Consider the following 22,523-nt stretch of genomic DNA (forward strand, 5'->3'; position numbering starts at 1 on the left):
GAGGTGGGTGAGATGGCGTATATTGCTACAGACGCGGCAGTAGATCACAATTGGAGAGGATGTTGGAGAGTATGGGATGTGATCTTGAAGTTTTCCCGGCGTACTGAATATTGTATGAGGTTTCGGGATTGCAACCGGACAATGTTGACTTCTTGCCACAATATTACGGCTGGCAGCCGTGCAGCCATCTTCAGGTGAGTGCCCGCCACTGGAGTCTGCTAGTTCACGGTGTCAGCATCATAACAAAAAATTGGCGCGGAAAAGCATGCGGATTGGCGACCGTCACAGGAGCGCCCTCTACAAATAGTGTTCCACCCGTGGCGCACAGGCGCATGCGTAAAGGTGAAACTGCATGTCCGCCCTATGTCGGAATGCGCGCCAGCGTCGGTAATAAAAAACGTCAGATGTCGCCAGACCTTTCATTATGAATAAAATATTCTCTCGCAGAAGATATTTTAGAGATCACCGTGTCCCGAGCCTAGTCCAGTTGAAAACAGCCGTCCCGATTGATGAGACTGTGTGCTAGACAAATTTCCACAGATTCTTTGATTACTGAATCCCAGAAGGATCTAACCGGGGGCTAAGATTTTTGTGGCAGAATAATCTACAGTGTGTCCTATAGTAATACAATGCTCAGCTACGGCCGACTTTTGATACGGAGGTAACCCCAAAAGTAAAGTCTCCTATTTTTTTTATAAGTACATGGACCTGTTTATTCCTACAATGGTTTACATCAGTTTACAGCTTGAACATTTAACTGTTTTTCGACATAATCACAATTTCTGTCGATGCATTTTTGTAGAAGCTGTGGCAGTTTTTGTATTCCCATGTCGTACCAGCTCACCGTCATGCTGTTCAGAAAGTTGTGAACCTCTTCTTTCACCTCGTCGTCGGAGCTGAATCGCTTTCCGGCGAAGTGTTCTTTTAACCCAGGGAACAGATGATAGTCACTGGGTGCCAAGTGAGGACTATAGGATGGGTGGGTGATTATGTTCCAGGGAGCAACGGTTTGCCGAGCGATGTGTGGGCTAGCGTTGTCAGGAACAATATGTACGCCCTTGCTCAAAATTCCTCTTCTCCAGTTCTGAATTGCCCGTTTGAGTTTTTCAGAGTCTCACAATACGTGTCAGCGTTAACTGTGGTCCCAGCGATTGAGCTCCGACGACGAGGTGAAAGAAGAGGTTCATAACTTTCTGAACAGCATGGCAGCGAGCTGGTGTGACATGGGCATACAAAAACTGCCACAGCGTTTACAAAAAATGCATCTACATAAATTGTGGTTATGTCGAAAAATAGCTAAATGTTCAAGCTGTAAACTATTGTAGAAGTAAACAGGCCCATATACTTATAAAAAAAAAGGAGACATTACTTTTGGGATTACCCTAGTATAAAGCCGACACCGTGGACTAGCAGACTCTAGTGGCGGACACTCGCCTGAAGATGGCTGGACGGTTGCCAGCCGAAATATTGCGGCAAAGAGTCAACATTATCCGGCTGCAATCCCGAAACCTCATAGAATAGATTACGGGATTTGCTCTCCGAATTTACTGCATATGTTGGTTTGCGAAAATGTTCGAGGAATTTTAAGAAAGATCGAAATGACGTCAACTGTAGACAGTGCATGTAGGGGGGGGGGGGGGGAGGGAGCATGACGCTCTAGAAGTTTGCAAGTTTACCGTCTTACCTCCTTGCCTAGGGACGCCAGATGAAAGTTGATGTCAAGCCCTGAATCAAAATTGCGCAACGGATAACTGGGGAGAGGAGCTTGAGAGCGCTACCAGGAGAGCGTGTCCTTTCTGTACGATAGTAGGCAAGGGGCTGGAGGGCTCACACACTGATGTGTGGGTCCCTGCATTCTATAGCTTTTATTTTAAATAAATTCCTTTAACTTGACTTCTTTGTGATTTTTAAGGTATGTTAAAGATTGATGACAGTTGATTACCTATTTATTTTAAACATTATCACTCGACTTTACAGCGATAGCAGCAATTGTTTCAGTTTACAGATATTACAATTTTACAACTTATAGCTCGGGTGTATTATATACTAATCTGCACGCACATTTCTACGGGTAAGACGGAATTGCGTTGGCCAAATGTATACCACCAAAGTCTCCCAATATTTTACATAGGACATTCACTATGTGAGGAGGATAACGGGCAAACTGGGCACCAAATACTTTAACACAGGCGGTCAAATTTCCGGAATTAAACGAGCACATTCATTACCTTACACAATCCGAAGCTGGAAATAAAAGAATTAGTACAAATATTCAAATATTTCTCTTCCATGCTTGAACATTGAGACAGTCGCACTGAGGGCACGTCTGCTCACTTGCCCGTCTTCTGTAACACCCCTAGAATATGGCGGGCACCCGGAGGTCTTCCTGGGTCCCGGTGGAGGGGGTGGTCGAACCATTGGCCGTGACCAACCTCTCCACCCCAAATCTTGTGACACTGGAAAGTCTTTGACTTTTACCTGCCTGTGCTGTCTCTCTGATCCCCTAGCCAGGAGTAAGGTTGGCACTACTATACTACAGAACTACTTCCAACAAAGACTTGGCCACGCTTTACGGAAAGGTGTGAGGAGGATTAGTAAAGTTCATGTGCAGATGCACATCCACGCACAAGAAATGCATAATACACGACACATATAAATACGTATTATGAAGCCTGACACATTTCTTTCCACCCGTCCACACGGGTTCTGTTGCACCCGCGGCCGCCGCGTCGTGTAATAAAATTGGCTGCGGAGCCGCCTCTTTTTCTATTTCCTGGTGCGAGCGAGCAGCGAAACCTGCTGCTTATAGAGCGGAAACTACTGTACCGTTTCAAGTTCTACGGCGTGGTAAAATAATGGTGAGGATGAGTCAGACAAAACGTTTGTAGGTCCAGAGGATGGTGAAAGGATGTAATCCTCATGTACGGTCTATTTGTAGTTATAGTAATTTATACTATTCGTCTATTTCGGGCTTTTTATTGGATGGGTAGTAGCTGCATGCTGGCTGGAAACCAGAGTCGCTTTCACCTGTAAAACTGTCTTCCAGAGATTTTCCGGAGAAGTGCAGCCGAGAGGCTGAGTAATTTTACACCATAATTACACTTCTCAGTCATAATAAATTGCAGCTGTAAGCTAAAGCAAATAGCTTCCCCGTTTGTGGCAGAGTTTGACGGTGTGCTGTGTGACAGGGCGCGAGCAGCCGCCGGCCGGCAGAGTCCTCTCCGCTGGACCTGAGTCCAGGCGCCGTGGTGCCGCCTCCAGCCAAGAGGCGCGCCTACCACGCCCCCTCCAGGAGCATCGGGGAGAGCCTCTTCGCCTCCAAGGACACGCACAGGCTGTAAGTACACGCAGAGTCTAAACCTACTGCTACACCACGCTCTTGGCTGATACTTCCTCCCTACGCCATCTAGATCATCGCCCACAAAACATTTGTGTTCCCAGTGTGTTGTCCTCAGCCCCGAAAACTGGTTTGTTGCACCTCCTTCGACCAGTATATCCCGGGAAATCCTCTTCATCTCTTCACAACTGCTGCAAGATCATTCCATCCGAACCTGCTTATTGTACTGAAGCCCTGGCCCGCCTCTACAATTTTTACCTCGCACACGTCTCACCATCAGCGCACTGGCTATTCCTTAATGCCTCCCTGCGGTGCATTTGGTTCTCCACCAGCACTCTAGGCACTATTGTCTGAAGAATGCGTTCACAGTCAAGTTGTCAGTTACTTATTGATGAACTCTGTTCGTGGGCGAATAATTCTTTGTCCAGAACCTTGACTCACTGTGGCTTGAATAATTCAGTTTCTCCATGATGGGTGATACATTTCTTTCAGTTCGGATGACATCTAATTAGAGGAGCCCTTTACCAAAACTGCTGTTCGGTAGTTTTGGTACAGGACATAAATGACGTAGCAAATGGAAGGATTATCGGTAATTGAGTCGGGTGATGCTGAGGGAATTAGAATAGGAAATGAGACACGTAAAGTTGTAAAGGAGTTTTGCTATTTGGGGAGCAAAATAACTGATGATGGTCGAAGTAGAGAGGATATAAAATGCAGACTGCCAATGGCAAGGAAAGCATTTCTGAAGAAGATAAATTTGTTAACATCGAGTATAGCTTTAAGTGTCAGGAAGTCGTTTCTGAAAGTATTTGTATGGAGTGTAGCCATGTATGGAAGTGAAACGTGGACGATAAATAGTTTGGACAAGAAAACAATAGAAGCTTTCGAAATGTGTTACTACAGAAGAATGCTGAAGATTAGATGGGTAGATCACATAACTAATGAGGAAGTATTGAATGGGATTGGGGAGAAGTTTGTGGCACAATTTGACTAGAAGAAGGGATCGGTTGGTAGGACATGTTCTGAGGCATCAAGGGATCACCAATTTGGTACTGGGGGCCAGCGTGGAGGGCAAAAATCGTAGAGGGAGACCAAGAGATGAATACACTAAGCAGATTCAGAAGGATGTAGGTTGCAGTAGGTACAGGGAGATGAAGAAGCTTGCACAGGATAGAGTAGCGTGGAGAGTTGCATCAAGCCAGTCTCAGGACTGAAGACCACAACAACTCAACATCGGTAATATTGGTAGGGAAAGGAACACAAATGAATGTCTGTAGAGGAACTAGGTGCCGATGACTTCTCTTTGTTTTTCGTTTGTTTGTTTTGCACATAATCAGTCCTGCACATGGTTCAGTGTTAGTCCATTCTGTACTACATAAATTGCGTTTTATAAGTAAAAATTAGTCTACTCGCGTTACTGCTGCGCATTTATATAACCAAAACAATCACTTTTGAGACAAGTACAGATTACATGCACAGATATATCTACATAATTATTGTTGTTATTTTGTACTCAATAGACGGTCTTCTTCATGATCAAAGACAACAATTCATAAGTGTGGAAGTTCTTTAGAAATAACAAGCATGTTTTATATTAGCTCGACGAAGTATTGAAGTGTCGTTTGATATGTTTGTGTTTTGCATTTTTAATTTTACCTATCTTTATAATTATTTTCTTTATTTTTACTAGACAGCCCTCTATTTCAAATCAAAAATCAAGTTTTCGAATAAAACCTGTACTAAATATTAACAATTTCAGTTTCGCTACAAATGCTGTTTATTTTGTAAGTATTAGACAGGAGGACAACTATGTAGAACAAAAACGTTCCTTAGGTTACCCAGCCCTTTATGTATTCTCGCTCAGTTTCTAGACGGTTCACCACTTCACGTTTTTATGGGAATCTAATATGGCGCTGATCGTGTACTGAAAGATAGCAATCGTTATTAGGTGACACCTGATGCGTATGCAACACACCTAACATACAGGTAATGTGGGTACGACCTTTACTGAGCAAAGCTACTGGGGAAAACTACAGTAGTCAACACTGCTTCTAGAGAGTATCCGACAGTAGTTTCACACCTCTACATACCCCTTTACTCGTGTTACTGCATATATTACTTCAACCGGTCATAATGGGCGCGCGCACGCACGCACGCGCGCGCGCGCGCGCACACACACACACACACACACACACACACACACACACACACACACACACACACACACATTCATTAATTCCTTGTTCATGTAGCTCTAGCAGTAGCCATGTTTACAGACTTGAATTATGGGGTATATAGGTACCATATTATGCGAACAACTGTTACTTATAATTGCCCAAACTTATTTCCGCACCTTAGTACCATCATGAGTAGATCTATTTAGTTTTGTAAAATTCAAACATCTTTTAAGTACTAATAATTGTAGGGAAATTCAGAAAACTGCATACAACTCCTGTCAGCCAGAGCATTTATGGCGCAAACGCAGGAACTTTAAAACAAGTCTTTCCGAACACCTCAGCACTCTAAAATGTAATAGCTCCCATAGTACATCTGTTGACAACTTAAGTATGTATAGATTTAAAATTACTAAAATCCAGCCACAACCTATGCCCAAAACTTACAAAAGAACAAACACCCACACATAAAAGGTATTAGTAGAAGCGAAACACATTACAAACAATTACACTACAGTATCCTGCGTGTGTGTGTGTGCTTGTGTTCAAATGCTTCAAATGGCTCTGAGCACTATGGGACTGAACTTCTCAGGTCTTCAGTCCCCTAGAACTTAGAACTACTTAAACCTAACTAACCTAAGAACATCACACACATCCATGCCCAAGGCAGGATTCGAACCTGCGACCGTAGCGGTCGCGCGGTTCCAGACTGAAGCGCCTAGAACCGCTCGGCCACACCGGCTGGCTGTGTTTGTGTGAGCAAAGGGAAAGAAAGAAAGACAGAAAGAAAGCGAGAGAGAGAGAGAGAGAGAGAGAGAGAGAGAGAGAGAGAGGACAAAGTTAAGATTTGGGACGAAATGCCGGCCTTTGTGGCAGAGCGGTTCTAGGCGCTTCAGTCCGGAACCGCGCTGCTGCTACGGACGCTGGCTCGAATCCTGCCTCGGGCATGGATGTGTGTGATGCCCTTAGGTTTAAGTAGTTCTAAGTCTGATCACCTCAGATGTGAAGTCCCATAGTGCTCAGAGCCATTTTGGGACGAAATGATATGAAAACCAGTGAGCGTCGACAGATACTAGACACACTGGGTTCTGCGAAGTGCAAAAAACTAATTTGCGAGTGGAGTTTCACAGAGACATAAATCGTGTTTCTCCGTGCATTTCTACAAAAGAGGAGCACGGAGATGAGAATGGATACATCCGAAATATCCATAAGTAATAGCAAAATATACTTGCGAATTTTTTTTCGCGCAACAAAACTACTGATGTAGATACAGTGGTCAGTTAATTGGTCAGCCCAACTCAGAGTATTATTTAGTAGCAGACGACGTACTGCTAGTGTGCAACAATGTAAAGAGGGTCCTGCAGAACTAATAGCGTAGAAACTAAGGTAATAACCGTAACAGACCAAGAAATGGTTTTCGGTCTGGACCGGTTTCAACGGTTAGTACTTATAAAGTATATGCACTTTACAGAAGCTGAGGTGCTGAAACTTGTTTGAGCATTTGCAAACAACTGTTTGCATAACATATAGGTTCTGAATTCCCATAACTGTTAGAAGAGTTGGCTTCCCCACTGACCAGTTTACACGGCTGATGCAGCTGAGAGACGGGTGTGTTGGCTGCGCAGGCGCCGGCTGGGCAGCGTGTCGCCGAAGCCGCGGCCCCCGGCGCCGCCCCCCGCCGCCCCCGCGGCCGGGTCCCGCGTGCTGCCCTGCCCCTCGCTGTGCGGCGCCGCCTCCGCCGCCACGTGCGCCCCCGACGCCGCCGCCACTGCCACCTGGAGCGTCGACGACGTCGCCGCCTTCGTCGGCTCCATCGACCTTTGCGCCGAATACGCGCAGGTAAGTCGCCAGCCGCTACCGTGTTTAACTTCCGCACTAGGGGGACCTGTGGCGGAACTTTTTACACGGGTCTGCTTGGCACAAACGAGGGTACCACTGTTGCAATGGAGCTTATTAAGCGCATCGTTAGGAATAACCAGGTGCTCTAAATGGGTAGAGACTGTGTAGCAGAAGCAAAGAAAAAAGCATAACAGGTTTAAAAGAACATAAAATCTCTAAGACTGGAGTGTCAGTTACTGTAATGTTTGTGGAGTCACAGAACGGAGTTGGATTAATTCCAGCGCGGTAAAGGAGCATCGCACAACTTCCGTGGTTGAATCTCATGTGGCATAGAGGGTGTCCCACCCAACTTTCCCACCTCAAATATTTCTGAAATCAAACTCCAAGACGCTACTCCAGGCGAGTGTAAAATGAACGTGCGCAACGGAACATAATAAACGCTAAAATGAAGATGTGGCCCTGTCTGACTACCCCCTGAAGCAGATCTCAGGATCTATTAATTCTATAAACTACAGTCTAAACATAAGTGAATGATGAAGGCAACTAATTCTACTAAATGATAAATGTTGTTCCTGCTTATATATTTATGTAGATTTAAAAAAACATTTTTAATATAAAGTTTACACTTCCTAAGTAAAATTATTAATAAATTGCCCAACTCTGCACCTTATTATGACTGCGCGGTCTAATATCAATAACACGAAATGACTAAAATCACCTACGTACCAAACACAAGAAGACACTACTTTCAAAGATGATCTACGGTGGTATGGAACCTCAGTGGAAATAACTAGCGTGACCACAGCTGTTTAGCTTTATAGTCCTAATAAGCCGAAGCAATTTGCGATACCACCGAATGTACTGCGTCCGCTGCATCGAAGTGATGGTTCTCGTACTCGTCTGCGACGATGGAAGAACTCCAGCCACAAATAAACTCTTTCAAACACTAGGACGGCAGAAGGCGGTCCTCTGACTAATATACTCTAATACCGTCTTCTCCTCTCTGCGTTCTACAGACGAGAAACACGAACTCCCAACCACAGGGGCGGAGTTCAGATAACATCTCAAACTAAGTATAGGCAGAGAAAGTGCTCTCAGTTACTGAACACTGCGTACTTCCAACCCGGAGGTGAAGTCCAGAATCGTAAGGTTCGCAACAGTACAGTGCCTGACTCTTCTAACTATAAACTCTCCTGAGAGTAAAGACAACAAATCCGTCTGTTCCAACAAAGCTGATATCGAGCGACCGTCACACAGTGACTTTCACATTGGAAGACCCCGTCTCTCCAGCGCTGGCTTCCCAGCGTGGAAAGTTTGCGAGGAAAGACCTATACTCGTACAATGGTATGCTTCTGAGTCAAAATCCTTGGAAATAACCCATCCTGTGTGGTTTACGAGGTGCCGCTTCTTCGTTGCTGCGTCCAAGATTTTCAGCTTTCGAAAGTATTATCCGGTTATCCTTCTGCCCCTACTACAATAGCGGCCGGCCGTCTCCCTATTGTGCTCCAGAGCTCAGGTGCCACGACGTCCGTCTGGCTACTTCCTGTGTTTAAGCAGGACCAACACCTGTGCGGGCCTTCCACCCAGAGCTTCAGTTCTGCCTGCCGTTTCATCTCCACTGGCGTTCCAACCTGTACTAGTATAGGCAATCATTCATTACGCCGTTTTTATGATAAAGGCACTTCGTCACTTTTCATGCAATAAGCGTTAACAATTATTTACAAGACGTACGTGACAATTTCAGTCTCCTTTATATATTCATATATACGATGTACTACCTATTGAATAATACATAATGTGGTTGTAGATCACGGCAAAGTATGTGGGTGAGAGTGCTTGTAAGGTGCGAAATTATAACCACCTTACAAAACAAAATGTAAAAAAAATGCAATTTACCATGGATGCACCTATCCCAGGTGATTACACATTGGGCAGGTATATACATTCTGCAAATGTAAACAAACGTCAGTTTCAACATAAAATTGCGTTTTTTTTTCAATTAGGACATATATCTTTTCAATGGAAATGAAAACTAGAGGTACAGTTCGTGATGGCAGACATAGTTTCACTTCTCTAAACTTTATACCAATTGGAGTACTTATACTTCAAGTTATGGAGACAGTCCAACAATTTCTGCAGTATTGCTGTAATATCGTAACGCGGGTTGCCTGCTGTAGCCAATCCTTGCTCTGCGCATTACGACAGAAACTGTGGCGCCGTTGCCTTCTTTCGAAATCTTCGTATTTGAGAAGGTACGACGCTTTCAACAATGAAAATAAGTGTGCCGTCACCAGCTGTGCCTACAGTTTTCATTCCTGTAAAAAAAAAATAAAAAGAAATAAACATACATGTCACTTAAGAAACTTAGCTTTGTGTTGAAAGCGACGTTCGTTTACATTTATAGATTGTGCGTTCCTGCCCACTGTGTGAGCCCTCGAGGTGCTGCATCCCCGGCCAATTGCATTTTTCACATTTTGTTTCGTTTCGAAAACCTATGAGGTGGCAGAGTTAGGATATCTAGTGGGTATCAGCCCATGGGCAGACGAACGTCATGTTGATAAATTATTGCATCAAGAAATACATGCCAGCCGTTGTCTCATGCTCCATAATGGATCAACGAAGACTGATGAAACCAGGTTCTACGTGGAGTAACAGGCTGAAGACAGATATAACTACTTTACCTGAATAACTGAGATACGTTCCAGTCATCTTGCCGTTGTTGGCAGCCTTTCTGTATGGCCAGACGTTACAATACTGAAGGCGAAAGTTTGAATGCGAGTTAATGGTTCAAATGGCTCTGAGCACTATGGGACTTAACTTCTGAGGTCATCAGTCCCCTAGAACTTAGAACTACTTAAACCTAACTAATGTAAGGACATCACACACATCCATGCCCGAGGCAGGATTCGAACCTGCGACCGTAGCGGTCGCGCGGTTCCAGACTGAAGCGCCTTTAACCGCGTGGCCACACTGGCCGGCGAAGGCGAGTTAAGTTCCGGATATTGTGGTCTCTTTAGCAAGATCTACACTGATGTCCAAGGACGAAGGTAATTTCCACGTGATGTGTCACTGCCAAGTAACAAATCTCGATGAAACCTGGCCGGCCGAAGTGGACGAGCGGTTCTAGGCGCTACAGTCTGGAACCGCGCGACCGTTGCGGTCGCAGGTTCGAATCCTGCTTCGGGCATGGATGTGTGTGATGTCCTTAGGTTAGTTGGGTTTAAGTAGTTCTACGTTCTAGGGGACTGATGACCTCTGAAGTTAAGTCCTATAGTGCTCAGAGCCATTTGAACCATTTTGATGAAACGTGGACCTGCTACAGTACAGTACAGTACAGAAGGTACCTCATAGAAATAATACGCGAGGAGACGAACAGAAATGATAATGAAAAAAGACAATAATTATGCCGAATTCGTCGGGATTTACGATGGTGCTCTGGACATCACAAAATGGAGCAGATGGTTTAACAGGGTGTGTGATCACCACAGATGACAATGGATGCTGTGCACTGTGCTCCCCACATAACTGGTAATGGGTTCTTGTGGTAAGGCGTTCCATTCCTCCACCAACTGCTGACAACTGCTGGATGGTCTATGAGCATGTGGCAGTTCTGCGGTGTCTTTCCCCAACATATTGCAAATACGTTCGACGGGATTTGAGTGGGGGAAACGGGCGGGCCAGTGCAGTCACCCAATATCCTCTCGTTCCGAGACTTGGAGGTCAGTACGCTCAGGCAGCAATACACCTGCCTACATCATAACATCTGGACCATCCAAACAATCAGTAATACTCCTGGGTGTATTACGTGTTCCCACCTCTTGCTATATGAGGGTACATCCAGCGTCGTCGAACATGATCGTTTGGGTAGTTCAGGCGTTGTGGTGTGGGTAGGCATAATGCTGTGCATGGCCGTACTGGCCTACAAATCGTTCAACGCGGTACACTCATTAGTCAAATTTATTATGACACTGTACTCCTCTCAGTGGTGCATTCGGCCCTGACTCCATTTTTATGGATGACAGAGCCCAATGGCATCGAACAGAGTAGGTGCCTGAGCTCTTGGGAATAATGGATATTCCGCGAATGGACTGGTCTGGCCATTGCTCCATCTCTAGCACGTGTGAGATGCGTTGAGTGCACCAGCGGACCAACGACCATCCAACTCCAGTCGACCTCGCTGGTGGAGGAATGAAGTGCCATAGCACGAGCACTTACCAACCTTGTGGACAGCATGGGAGCGCGCCATCGACCACTGCCCTTCATGGTAATCATACATCCTATTAAGTACCATGCCCCACCTTTTGTAATGTCCGAAGGACCATCACAAATTGCGGTGACATCAGAGAAGTTGTTGTCTTTGAACAGAAGTCTCATTTCTGTTCCTTTCATTGTGTATTTACGTCTGTTACCTTCTGTACTATACTGTAGCAGTTGTTTTCATGTATGGTCCAAGTTTGATAGAGGTATATTATTTTGCTGTGAACATCATGCAAAAGTTACTTTCGTCCTCAGCTGATGCACACCAGTGTACTTCAGGCAGCTCCAAGTAGTCTTGAGCTTCCAGAATCAAATTTTCACTCCGCAGCGGAGTGTGCGCTGATTTGAAACTTCCTGGCAGAAGGACTTGCTCGCGAAAGGCAAAGGTCCCGAGTTCGAACTCCGTCCGGCAAATAGATTTAATCTGCGAGGAAGTTTCATAACAGCGCACACGCCTCTGCAGAGCGAAAATTTCATTCTGGAAACATACCCCAAGCTGTGGCTGAACCATGTCTTCGCAATATCCTTGCTTCCTAGAGTACTAGTTCTGCAAGGTTCGCAGCAGAGCTTCTGTGAAGTTTGGAAGGTAGGAGACGAGGAACTGACAGAATTAAAGCTGTGTAGACGGGTCGTCAGTCGTGCTTGGATAGCTCAGTCGGTAGAGGACTTGCCCGCGAAGGACGGAAGTCCCGAGTTCGAGTCTCGGTCTGGCACACAGTTTTAATCTGCCAGGAATTTCAGTCTTGAGATTGCCCATTTTTCATCATCCATGTGTATTCTTCCATCCAATTACAGCTGCAAGTGTTTGCTTGGAGTTAATTCTCTCGTGTATCCTGTAATTTCCATTTTATTATTTCTGTACATTGATACTTCTGACAGTGTTTTAAAAAAAGCAACGACGTCGATAAGAGAGAGAGGCTGCTACGTCGAACCACGTGCCTGGTGGTTGGTACCCGAGTTAATCCGATGGAACAGCCTCCAATCAGATAAATTGATCTCTGTGGCGCGGAAGCGACTACGGGTTCAGGTACAGGTGGAGGCAGGCAGCAGATGTGGCCACCGCCGGCTCGCCGTGGTCGTTTTGCGGCGGCCGGTCATCGCGGTAACTCGATGATGGCCGCTCGTCACATTACCGAGTATTACCGCCTCCGCCTCCACCTCCGCCGTGTTTGCCGTGCCTCGCCGTCGCCGCGAACGCCAGCCGGCCCCCGCCGTAATGGAATGTTTGCCGGCTTGTTAGCGCGTCACGTGGCGGCGCCTTTTCTGAACCCCCCCCCCACCAGTCTTCTCCCCTCCCTCCCCTCTCCCTCACTTCTGGTCGGGGATTCAGCTAAATCTTGTCCCGCCCGCCACTCGCTTCCTTTTACAGTGTCGCGGTGCACGGAGCAGTTTTCTCGCTCGCATGCTGTCAAAGCCTGTTCCGTGTCGCTACCATTTACGTGACAGTCGCTGGTTCATGCCTTCGCATTCCTCCATCGCTCAGCCTGAAAGCCTAAATCGACCATATAAGTAATGACTCCACTGAAAATGCCCAGAAAATGTTCCCCCTTCGCCCTAAATTTTGGCTCAAGAATGAACGTTCAAGCTTTCTACGAGGGCTATTCCGAAAGTAAGGAATGATCGGTTGCGAAATCGAAACCACATCGAAAATCCGATCAAGCTGTGAACCGGTGCGTTGGACAGTGTCTCTAGTATGCCTGTACACATAGTCACGTCGCTGTTTTCTGTTCTGAGCGCGCGAAGATGCCTAGAAAATAGTGTCTCCCGCCGAGTATGGGTGCCTGCCGAGAGATTTCGCCTGATTTCAGGCAACTCCACATAACGTACCTGTCACGCATTTCCTTCATCGTGACAATTCTCGGCCTCACACTACAGGGGTAATGAGGACGCCCCCGCAGCGTTTTCGAGGGTAAGTGTTTGGTCACCCACAATACAGTGCGAGTCCGCAGCTCGTGGTCTCGCGGTCGCGTTCTCGCTTCCCGAGCACGGGTCCTGGGTTCGCTTCCTGGTGGGGTCAGGGAATTTCACCTGCCTCGAGATGACTGGGCGTTTGTGTTGTCCACATCATTTCATCATCATTCATGAAAGTGGCGAGATTGGGCTGAGATATGGTTGGGAATTTGTATGGGCGCTGATAACCACGCAGTTGAGCGCCCCAATCATCATCATCATCATCATCAATACAGCCCGGCCTTGCCTCCCTCTGATTTTCATCTCTTCTCAAATTAACCGCTGGCTATGAAGAAAGCACGGACAACGAAGTCTACAGTAGAAAATTGTCGCAAAGCACAGGAGGCTACCTTGTGTGACGAGGGTATTGGAATGGTGGTACAACGCCTCGACAGATTTCTGAGTCGGAGCGGTGACTATGTAGAGAAGTAGCTGGAACGTGTTGCCAACTGTTGCAAGTAAAACAGTTTCGATTTTCACTACGGTTTCCATTCCTCGGCCGATTGTTCCTTCCGAATAGCGATTTTCTTATATTCCTTATATAGCCAAAAATAGGCAACCCCACCAAAGGGAGGTGTCGAAGAGGTTGCCTCTGGAAACTGGAAATTTGTGGTAAGGTCTTATGGGACCAAACTGCTGAGGTCATCGGTCCCTAAGCTTACGCACTACTTAATCTACCTTAAACTAACGTACGCTAAGGTCAATACACACACACACACACATGCCCCAGGGAGGACTCGAACCTCCGACAGGGATAGCCGCGCGGACCGTGACAAGGCGCCATTAGGCCACGCGCTTACCCCCGCGGCGAGGTTGTCTCTCCTCAGGCGCTACAGCTGCCGGGAGGCACCAGTCAGCTGAATAGGTGTCATAATCTCTGCTCAACAAAGGTGCGTTGGTGCTGCCGAGCGTGTTCTAGGATGTCTTAGAAGAACCATGTGCCGTTTTATTCACATCATGTGTCATTGTTGTATTCCTCAGTGACAACTCAACAGGAACACGCGAAACAAGAGGATTGGAAAAGCATAAACACCGTTTACTGCTTTGGACTACATTCAGATTTCGTTCCACCCTATATACCGCAGCAAAAACTGCACTCGCGTTGCACTCCAAAGGATTCGGATCACTTACAGTGTGGTAGCAACCCCACGATGTCCTCAGAGCTGGATTCAATCGTCTGGAAGGAATCAGCAGTGTCGAACGTTGTCAAGAATGTTGTCCTGTTGTTCGCTGCACTGCGAATTGTCGTTTCCGACCGCGAAATGTGAAGAAACCAACACCCCAAGGGAAGGAGTGGTTTAATTGACGCCCTTCATGCCACCTCCTGAAGCCGTTTCTTGTCGATACCGAGCGATGTTGTGTCCCAAATGTTTTCCTCGGCCACCCGTAACAAAACCGCGTGATTTCGAGGCTGTGTGTGGTGGTTCTGATCTCCATCTTACAGGCGTCAAAAAAGAAGTGGTAAAATGTGGGTAAGAGGGGAAGTGACGACTCCCATCATGTGACACGACCGCGATGTCATTGGGCAGCACTGTCATGAAATTTGCTGCCAATGTGACATCCTTAACATACCTTTCACCTCACATGAAAAGAGCTGTGGCCTTTTTTTTCGCATGTGTCGACACCTTACTGTCTGCAGGGTTGCCGAACCCACGAATGACTTCACAGGGCGCTACGCTTTTGCACTGTTATAGGGGAAGGTTGTAGGCATCTGTGGGCCAAATTTACAACTCATGCGACGCTGTAGTAAATAGTTACAAGGTTTCGAAGAAGTTATACCAGTTTGCTTTTGCACAGTGTGGGGATACTTTCGCTAAGCGGCCAAAGGCTGTAGCACGCCTTGGTAGACGATAACCCAAGCATAGAATGCCTTTGCACATCGCCAGTGACATTAACTAGCGTAAACATAAATTATCTTACAGACATTATTAACTGAATGACTTTCAAGCTCTCTCTCTTAAGTATCTGAGAGCTGACGTTCTTTATGTGTAATTATGCCCCTTTATATAGGGGCGTTAAAACGAGGAAGAAATTTCTGAAAATCTACGTTAAACACGCATTCTGTGGAAGTGGCTTGTGGACTGCAAGAAAAGAAGAAGAAGAAAGGTAGATTTGTAGCGTTTAAGAAGTGATGTTATAAGAGATGTTGAAAATTAGGTGAACTGATAGGATAAGTAAAGAGGAGGTTCCCCATAGAATCGGAGAGGAAATGATCATGTGGGAAACACTGACTAAAAGAATAAACAGGATGATAGGAGATGCGTTAAGACATCGGAGAATAGCTCACATGGTACCAGAGGGAACTGTAAAGGGTAAAAACTGTAGGGAAAAATTGAGGATATATGGCGTGCTGCTCTGACATAGTGAAATTGTCAATGGTTGTAGTTGCGTAGTGTGCTATCTCCTGGTTCAAATCTTTGTCTAAATGACTATGATAATGATTTTTATTCAATTGACTGTTGAAATGTTTATATCTTTAAATCCTTGTTGCGATTACAACCAAAAAAGTAAGTAGCGTAACGAATAATAATTTTATTATGTCCATTACACATCCAGTATAAATAAACTATTACACCTTCTCTTTTCACTTCGATAATCGGTAGTTGACATCATTTAAATATTACGAGATACAAATGAAAATAATTAAAATTTATAATGAAACATTCTTGATCGCAATAATACATTTATTAAAAACGGGAACCAGTTTCCGTCAAATAGCGACGATCTTCAGACTATATGCCCCGCCTGCCATCATGGTGCATTACTCCATTTAGATCGCTGTTTTACTCTCCATAAAATTGCTATTAAAAATAATTTAAGTCATATGGACAGAGATTTAAAAAAAGAGAGAGAATAATAGGAAGAAAAAAGATACTAAATAAAAAAAGTTAGTGCGATGTTTAAAAGGATGTGGCAAAGGATTAAAATACAAAGATTTAAAACAATTAACGGAATAAAAATAACGATTCCAGTTATTTCGACACAGATTAAAAAGTTGATGGCATCCGATGGAACTCAAACCCACATCTTACCACCTAACTTAGCCACTAGGATATGACACCATTTCTAAAACCAATATTATTTTCTTCGCAGTTCTAATGCAGCACAAGAAATCCTGTTTCGTCGCTTATTTGCCAACTAGGGCCGCCCAGGGAGAATGTCTGCAGGATGTGATATCTGGTACCTGCTCTACACCCTAGCATATAGTTGGTTTCAAAACGTCAGTCACACCTTGGGGAAAGCACGTTGGTAGATGAAGTAGTTTTCACAGGAGCGGAGTAGAAAAAGGTCAGAAGACTAACGACAAAAAGCAAAGAAAGTGGAGGAGGGTACGACAGTACCACCTTATTGTTGATGGGATCGTTTACACAGAAAAGTTACGTGAGATACGTCAAGCTGCAATAAACACACATGCCCCATTTATGTATCCTTCTGTGGATCAGCTTAGTATGCTGAGCACAACAGTACCCTTCCATGTTCCTTTCCGTATTTGTTTTACTCCATGTCACATGTCCCCTTCCACAACAATGTACTGTAAAAACACGCAAAAATCTACGTAGGCTCTCATTTTAATTTTGTGATCTTACTGTCAGGGTTTTGTCTAATGTTTCTGAGAGTTAAGAAGTTGCTTGGTGCAATATAAAAAGCTTTCGCCAATTCCACAAGTAGCCTATAGTCAACCTCTTCAGTGGAATGAAGTTGTTATAAGCCAACTTCGAATTGAATACTGCCCAACAGAATATGGATTCTTACTGTGGCGCAAGGATCAGCTTTGCACTGTATTTGCAACACTGAAATTAGTTTACCAAAACACCGTGCTGTGATGAAACCTTTCGGCAGAGTATTTCTCTTTCATTTCATTTCCGCATGAGAAGTCTGTTGCACTAATTCTTAGAAACGGATCATGAACTCTACAGAGAGAATATATTCTTATTTTTCTGGATCCACTTTGCAGTAAACCACAACCCTACACGATTTGTGCAGTCTGCCTCTTACGTCAATCTTTAGGCATTTGTTACACGATCTGTATGACATTGAGTACCAAGATGTCACCAGAAAAACACAGTCTGACAACATGCATACAAACAAAATATAGTTCATTATGGATATGCAAAATGACAGATTTACATAAACAGATCTGATCTCCCGTCTGTGTTAACCGATAACGATATGGATGTAACGAAAGTTTCAAATTGGGTGTAATGCTTCCGCCACTTCGTTAAGGTTTCAGTAGGTACTCAAGACGAGATGCCTTTTTTATGACTTTATTAATCCGATTGGCTTCATTTTTATGAGAAATTATTTTAGAGAGACAATTAAACAAGTGTTACATGTGATTGTGTGAGAGAATGAGAGTGGAAACGATGGCTTTAAAAAGGATTTACATTTTTTACACTTAAAATCTTAAAATATATAGTCAAATTCGTACATATAACATTATTTGAATAAGAACGCTTACAACGACGCTGTTTAGCACACGTATCACCAAAATCAGCACCATCAATTTAGTTTCACGTGACCTAGAATCCGCTGATTTTTGGATCGTGATATTATAGTTTTTTGCAGCGTTTTACGAAAACGTTCTCCACTACATATTTTGGGGTTATTTATGTGTACGTTGCGAAATAGCAAATAAAATAAATGCCCAGGCAAAGTTTTGAAGGAGGTTTTTTTTGTAATGTTGGTTTTACAATACTTTTCAAACCTCTGCCAACACACGAACTAATTACGACGTGTTCAAGAGCTGGAAAAAGAGTTTACTCGTGAAGATTGTGGCGAAATTTGTGATGCTGATGATGATGAAACGTTCGCTACCAAAACAAGCTCAATAAAGCGTGTAACAGATTTGTTATTACTCACATGTTGCAGATACGAGAAGAAGGTGCAAAGTATTTTACGAATTTCTAGCACGCTAGGATACTGAAGGGTCACAAGTTGTGATACTATTTCAATATGAAAAACAGCCGTAGTTGCAAAATAGCCCTTTTTATTGCTTTTCGTGACTGGTTTCGTGTTTTTATTCATAATCCATTCTCAAGTCTTCCATCCAATCGGAATAAATATTACTCCACATAGCAAAACTGACGACAATCGTTATCTAAAGGAGTTCAATGAAAGTGGTCATGAAACCGGATACAAACGGAAAACAGTTTTCTCATTGTATCCGGTTTAATGAACGCTTGCACTGCACTTATTTGGATAACGATTCTCATACTTTTTGCTATGTCTAGTAATGTTTATTCTGCTTGGATGGACGATTTGAGGGCGGGCCGGAGTGGCCGTGCGGTTCTAGGCGCTGCAGTCTGGAACCGAGCGACCGCTACGGTCGCAGGTTCGAATCCTGCCTCGGGCATGGATGTGTGTGATGTCCTTAGATTAGTTAGGTTTAATTAGTTCTAAGTTCTAGGCGACTGATGACCTCAGAAGTTAAGGTGCATAGTGCTCAGAGCCATTTTTGACGATTTCAGAATGGGTTTTGAATAAAAACCCAAACTAGTCATAATCAAATAATAAAAAGGGTTATTTTGAAAAATTCATTCAGAGTATTCCGTTATCTGAAACTAGCGGTTAGGCTCTAGCAAAAGCCGCAATGATAAATCAGAACAACTGAATAGCTTAAATTCCTCTAGCGAGCGGAATGTTATTTCCACGACAGTTGATCGAACAAGGACGAGTATTTATGACTCTTTTCTTGTGGCTTTGTCCCGCATCGGCGCAGGGTCGGCTTTGTTATTTAAGGATATGGCATGGTTAATTTAAAAGGTGGCCTGATGCGCTTCCTATAGCCACCTCGTTACCCCTTCATTCACAGGAAAGTGGGCGAAAGTTTTCTAAATGTTTACGAATCGTAACCGAGGCGAAATTTGGATTCCAGCCCGGTATTCACCGAGTAAGATGTGGGAAACCGCCTAAAAACCACATCCAGTCTGCTCAGCACAACAACCCTCGTCGTCAATACGGCAGGTGGATTCGATACGTGGCCGGCTCACCTCCCCCTACCGGAAGTGACGCTGTAACACGCAAGGCTATCCTGACGGATAAGGCCAAGTATTTATGACCGCCCTGAATATTTGTTCGGAAGAAGTTGGGCTCAAACTCCAGTCCAGACACCTCGATTAACCCTCCCTGTGACTTCCCTAAACCACGTTATGAGAACAGCGGGACGGGTCCCTCCGTATGACGCCCCATCTCTACTCACCTCGACATCCTTCACGAAAATACGAACTCTTATTCCTGCTAACGATTAGAATGCCGTGAGCACGGGAGGATTTTCGTCTTCATCTTCTTTGGACTAGAAGGAAACTTCCTACTCCTGATGATAAATTCTCCAGTGATTACCACCCGAGATGGAAAACGTATAATGACACGTGATGCGTTGACCTCTTCCGGCGGAACGTGTTGGTTTAGGTCCTCGAGTTGCCCCGCTAGCGGCAGCTTGTTTACTCTTGTTGGTGCGCTGACGAGCTATTAACGCTAATGCGTCTGACGGAAGTCGGCTACGTGAGAGGCAGAGTGTGCTTTCCGTACTTTTCCTCGTCCGCTGCCGGCCACACACGTGCATCTCCATCTGTCAAGTAGCTCCGCTGATGAACCCTTTCTCTAACGACAATATATATATTTTTAAAAAGAGTCTAATCTTTGGGAAATCCATTGCAAGGAAGGCGCGGATGTTGGCATGAATATTAACATATGCCAGGTATTTCTTCTAAGAGCCGTCAGGTGCATTGTCTATGGTAGTTCTGGAGACATGCTACGGTCGCAGGTTCGAATCCTGCTTCGGTCATGGATGTATGTGATGTCCTTAAGTTAGTTAGGTTTAAGTAGTACTAAGTTCTAGGGGACTGATGACCTCAGATGTTAAGTCCCATAGTGCTCAGAGCCATTTGAACCATTTGTAAACTCGTACAAGAGGTTTCGTAATATTTTTAGTCGCATCTTGCGGTGCATCTATTGCTGTTACACGTAATTATTGGTGTTAATGATTGACAGGGTGTAATGGTCGACGCCGATCCGTAATATCCTCAGCGATTATGAAAACTGAGACATGTGTGACCATCTTTCGTCTGTATGGAACCGGCAGGAAACCCTTAAAACGAATCCTCGAGTATCAAATATGCAGATCTCCTGTGCATCCAAGAGCATTAATGTTGTTACTGGTAAATGTTTTGTCTGGATCACTTGAATGGCCTGATTGCCGGCGCTGTGGTGAGAGGCGCCTACACCACCTTAATTGATGAAAACGGTTGCAACGACTGTCCCGTAAATCAATATGCAGACCTTGACAAATTAGGGACCTGTTGTGTGGACACAGAGTTGTGTAGCAGCTGCGAGAGATGTGCAGACTGAAACGTGGTGGCAATCAAAATTTAGTGAAGAGCTCTCAGGAGCTGCTGCTAATTGGTATTTAATGTAGAACTACAGGACTGGAGAACGAAAAATCCCCTCTATAAAAACAAACACAGCCTCAGTAAACAGAAATCTTGTGAAAGACTGCTTGCTCTGGATCATCAACGAAATGAGAGAACATGTTCCTTGACATCTGTAAGTCATGCGATACGGCTCCACACTATCGTTATTAATTTATTTACCGTTTGTGTTAGAGAATTACATTCACAAGTACATACATTTAAGTTGATATAGGATAAAATGATATGAACCTTTGCAAGCATATACATCTATCAGGGATAATGGGTGTAAGTGCTGATCTGTGTGTGAAATCGTATGGGACTTAGCTGCTAAGGTCATCAGTCCCTAAGCTTACACACTACTTAACCTAAATTATCCTAAGGACAAACACACACACCCATGCCCGAGGGAGGACTCGAACCTCCGCCGGGACCAGCCGCACAGTCCATGACTGCAACGCCTGAGACCGCTCGGCTAATCCCGTGCGGCTAAGTGCTGATCTCTTTACTGGTGAGCGAGAAGAATGTATTTAACATCATTACATCGGTGTTTACTTCATCTGAGGACTAATAACTCTAGCTAATAGGAATAGTATGTTTTTAGGTTGGTTAGTACCTCCAAGTACATGTGGCAAGAGCAAGCCATTAATGCTTATTTTACCCTGGGCAGCAGGTCAAGCGTTAAAGTGTGGATGTGTGGACTCTAAACGATTAGCCTATACTGACGAGCGTAGTCAGTGTAGTTGTGCAGTTACGACCATGCAGAAAAGATCAGGTAGTAAATTACGTGGCGTGTTTGTGGGAAGACTTACCGATGCAGAGCAAAAACAACCAGCTCACTAATGTGTGTACATATTAAGGCACTACATATAAAAAGATATCCGAGCTTAAACCTGTTACACGCCATATATACGAGGGCTATTTGGAAAGTAAGGTCCGATTGGGCGCAAAATGGAAACCACACTGAAAATCCGATAAAGCTTTGCACAGACCTATTGTGCAGTGTCTCTAGTTTGTTCGTCGATCGCGTTATCTCGCTCTTTCCTATTCTGAACGCACAGCGAGAACGTAAATATGTCTAGAAAATATTGTCTCCCGCCAAATATGAGGGCCAGTGAGAGGTTTCGCCTGATGTCACGCAGCCCACATAACACAACTGTCAAGCATTTCCTTCTGCATGACAATTCTCGATTGCACTCTAGGGGGGCAATAAACATGCTCCTGCAGCGTTTTCGATGAGAAGTGTTTGATCACCAATAATAGTGTCTGTAATTGGCTCCCCCTGAGTTTCATCTCTGTGTGCGTGGATCGCTGGGTATGAAGACAACATTTTGGCATAGACAACGAGCTGCAGACCAGTGTACAGAACTGGTGGAATGCACAGGCGGCTACCTCGTATGACGAGGGTATTGGAAAGTTGTTATAACGCAAGAACAAATGCCTAAGTCGGAGTGGCGACTGTGTGCAGAAGCAGCTGGAAGGTGTAACAAACTGTAGCAAATAAAACATTTTTGATTTCCTAATAGCGCCGGAGAACCAGCAGTAGATAAAGTTAAGAGA

General features: G+C 44.7%; 1 protein-coding gene across 1 annotated transcript in view; it reads left to right on the forward strand.

Annotated features, from left to right (window-relative positions):
* LOC126176138 (transcription factor SOX-1) overlaps positions 1-22,523 on the forward strand; it is a 383,045-nt gene that overhangs the window by 10,626 nt on the left and 349,896 nt on the right. The window contains exons 5-6 of the mRNA XM_049923277.1: positions 3,189-3,337; positions 7,137-7,350. Coding sequence (XP_049779234.1) covers positions 3,189-3,337; positions 7,137-7,350 — 363 coding nt within the window. The remainder of the gene's footprint in view (positions 1-3,188; positions 3,338-7,136; positions 7,351-22,523) is intronic.

This window comes from Schistocerca cancellata, chromosome 3 (assembly GCF_023864275.1).
Source record: "Schistocerca cancellata isolate TAMUIC-IGC-003103 chromosome 3, iqSchCanc2.1, whole genome shotgun sequence".
Lineage (NCBI taxonomy): Eukaryota > Metazoa > Arthropoda > Insecta > Orthoptera > Acrididae > Schistocerca > Schistocerca cancellata.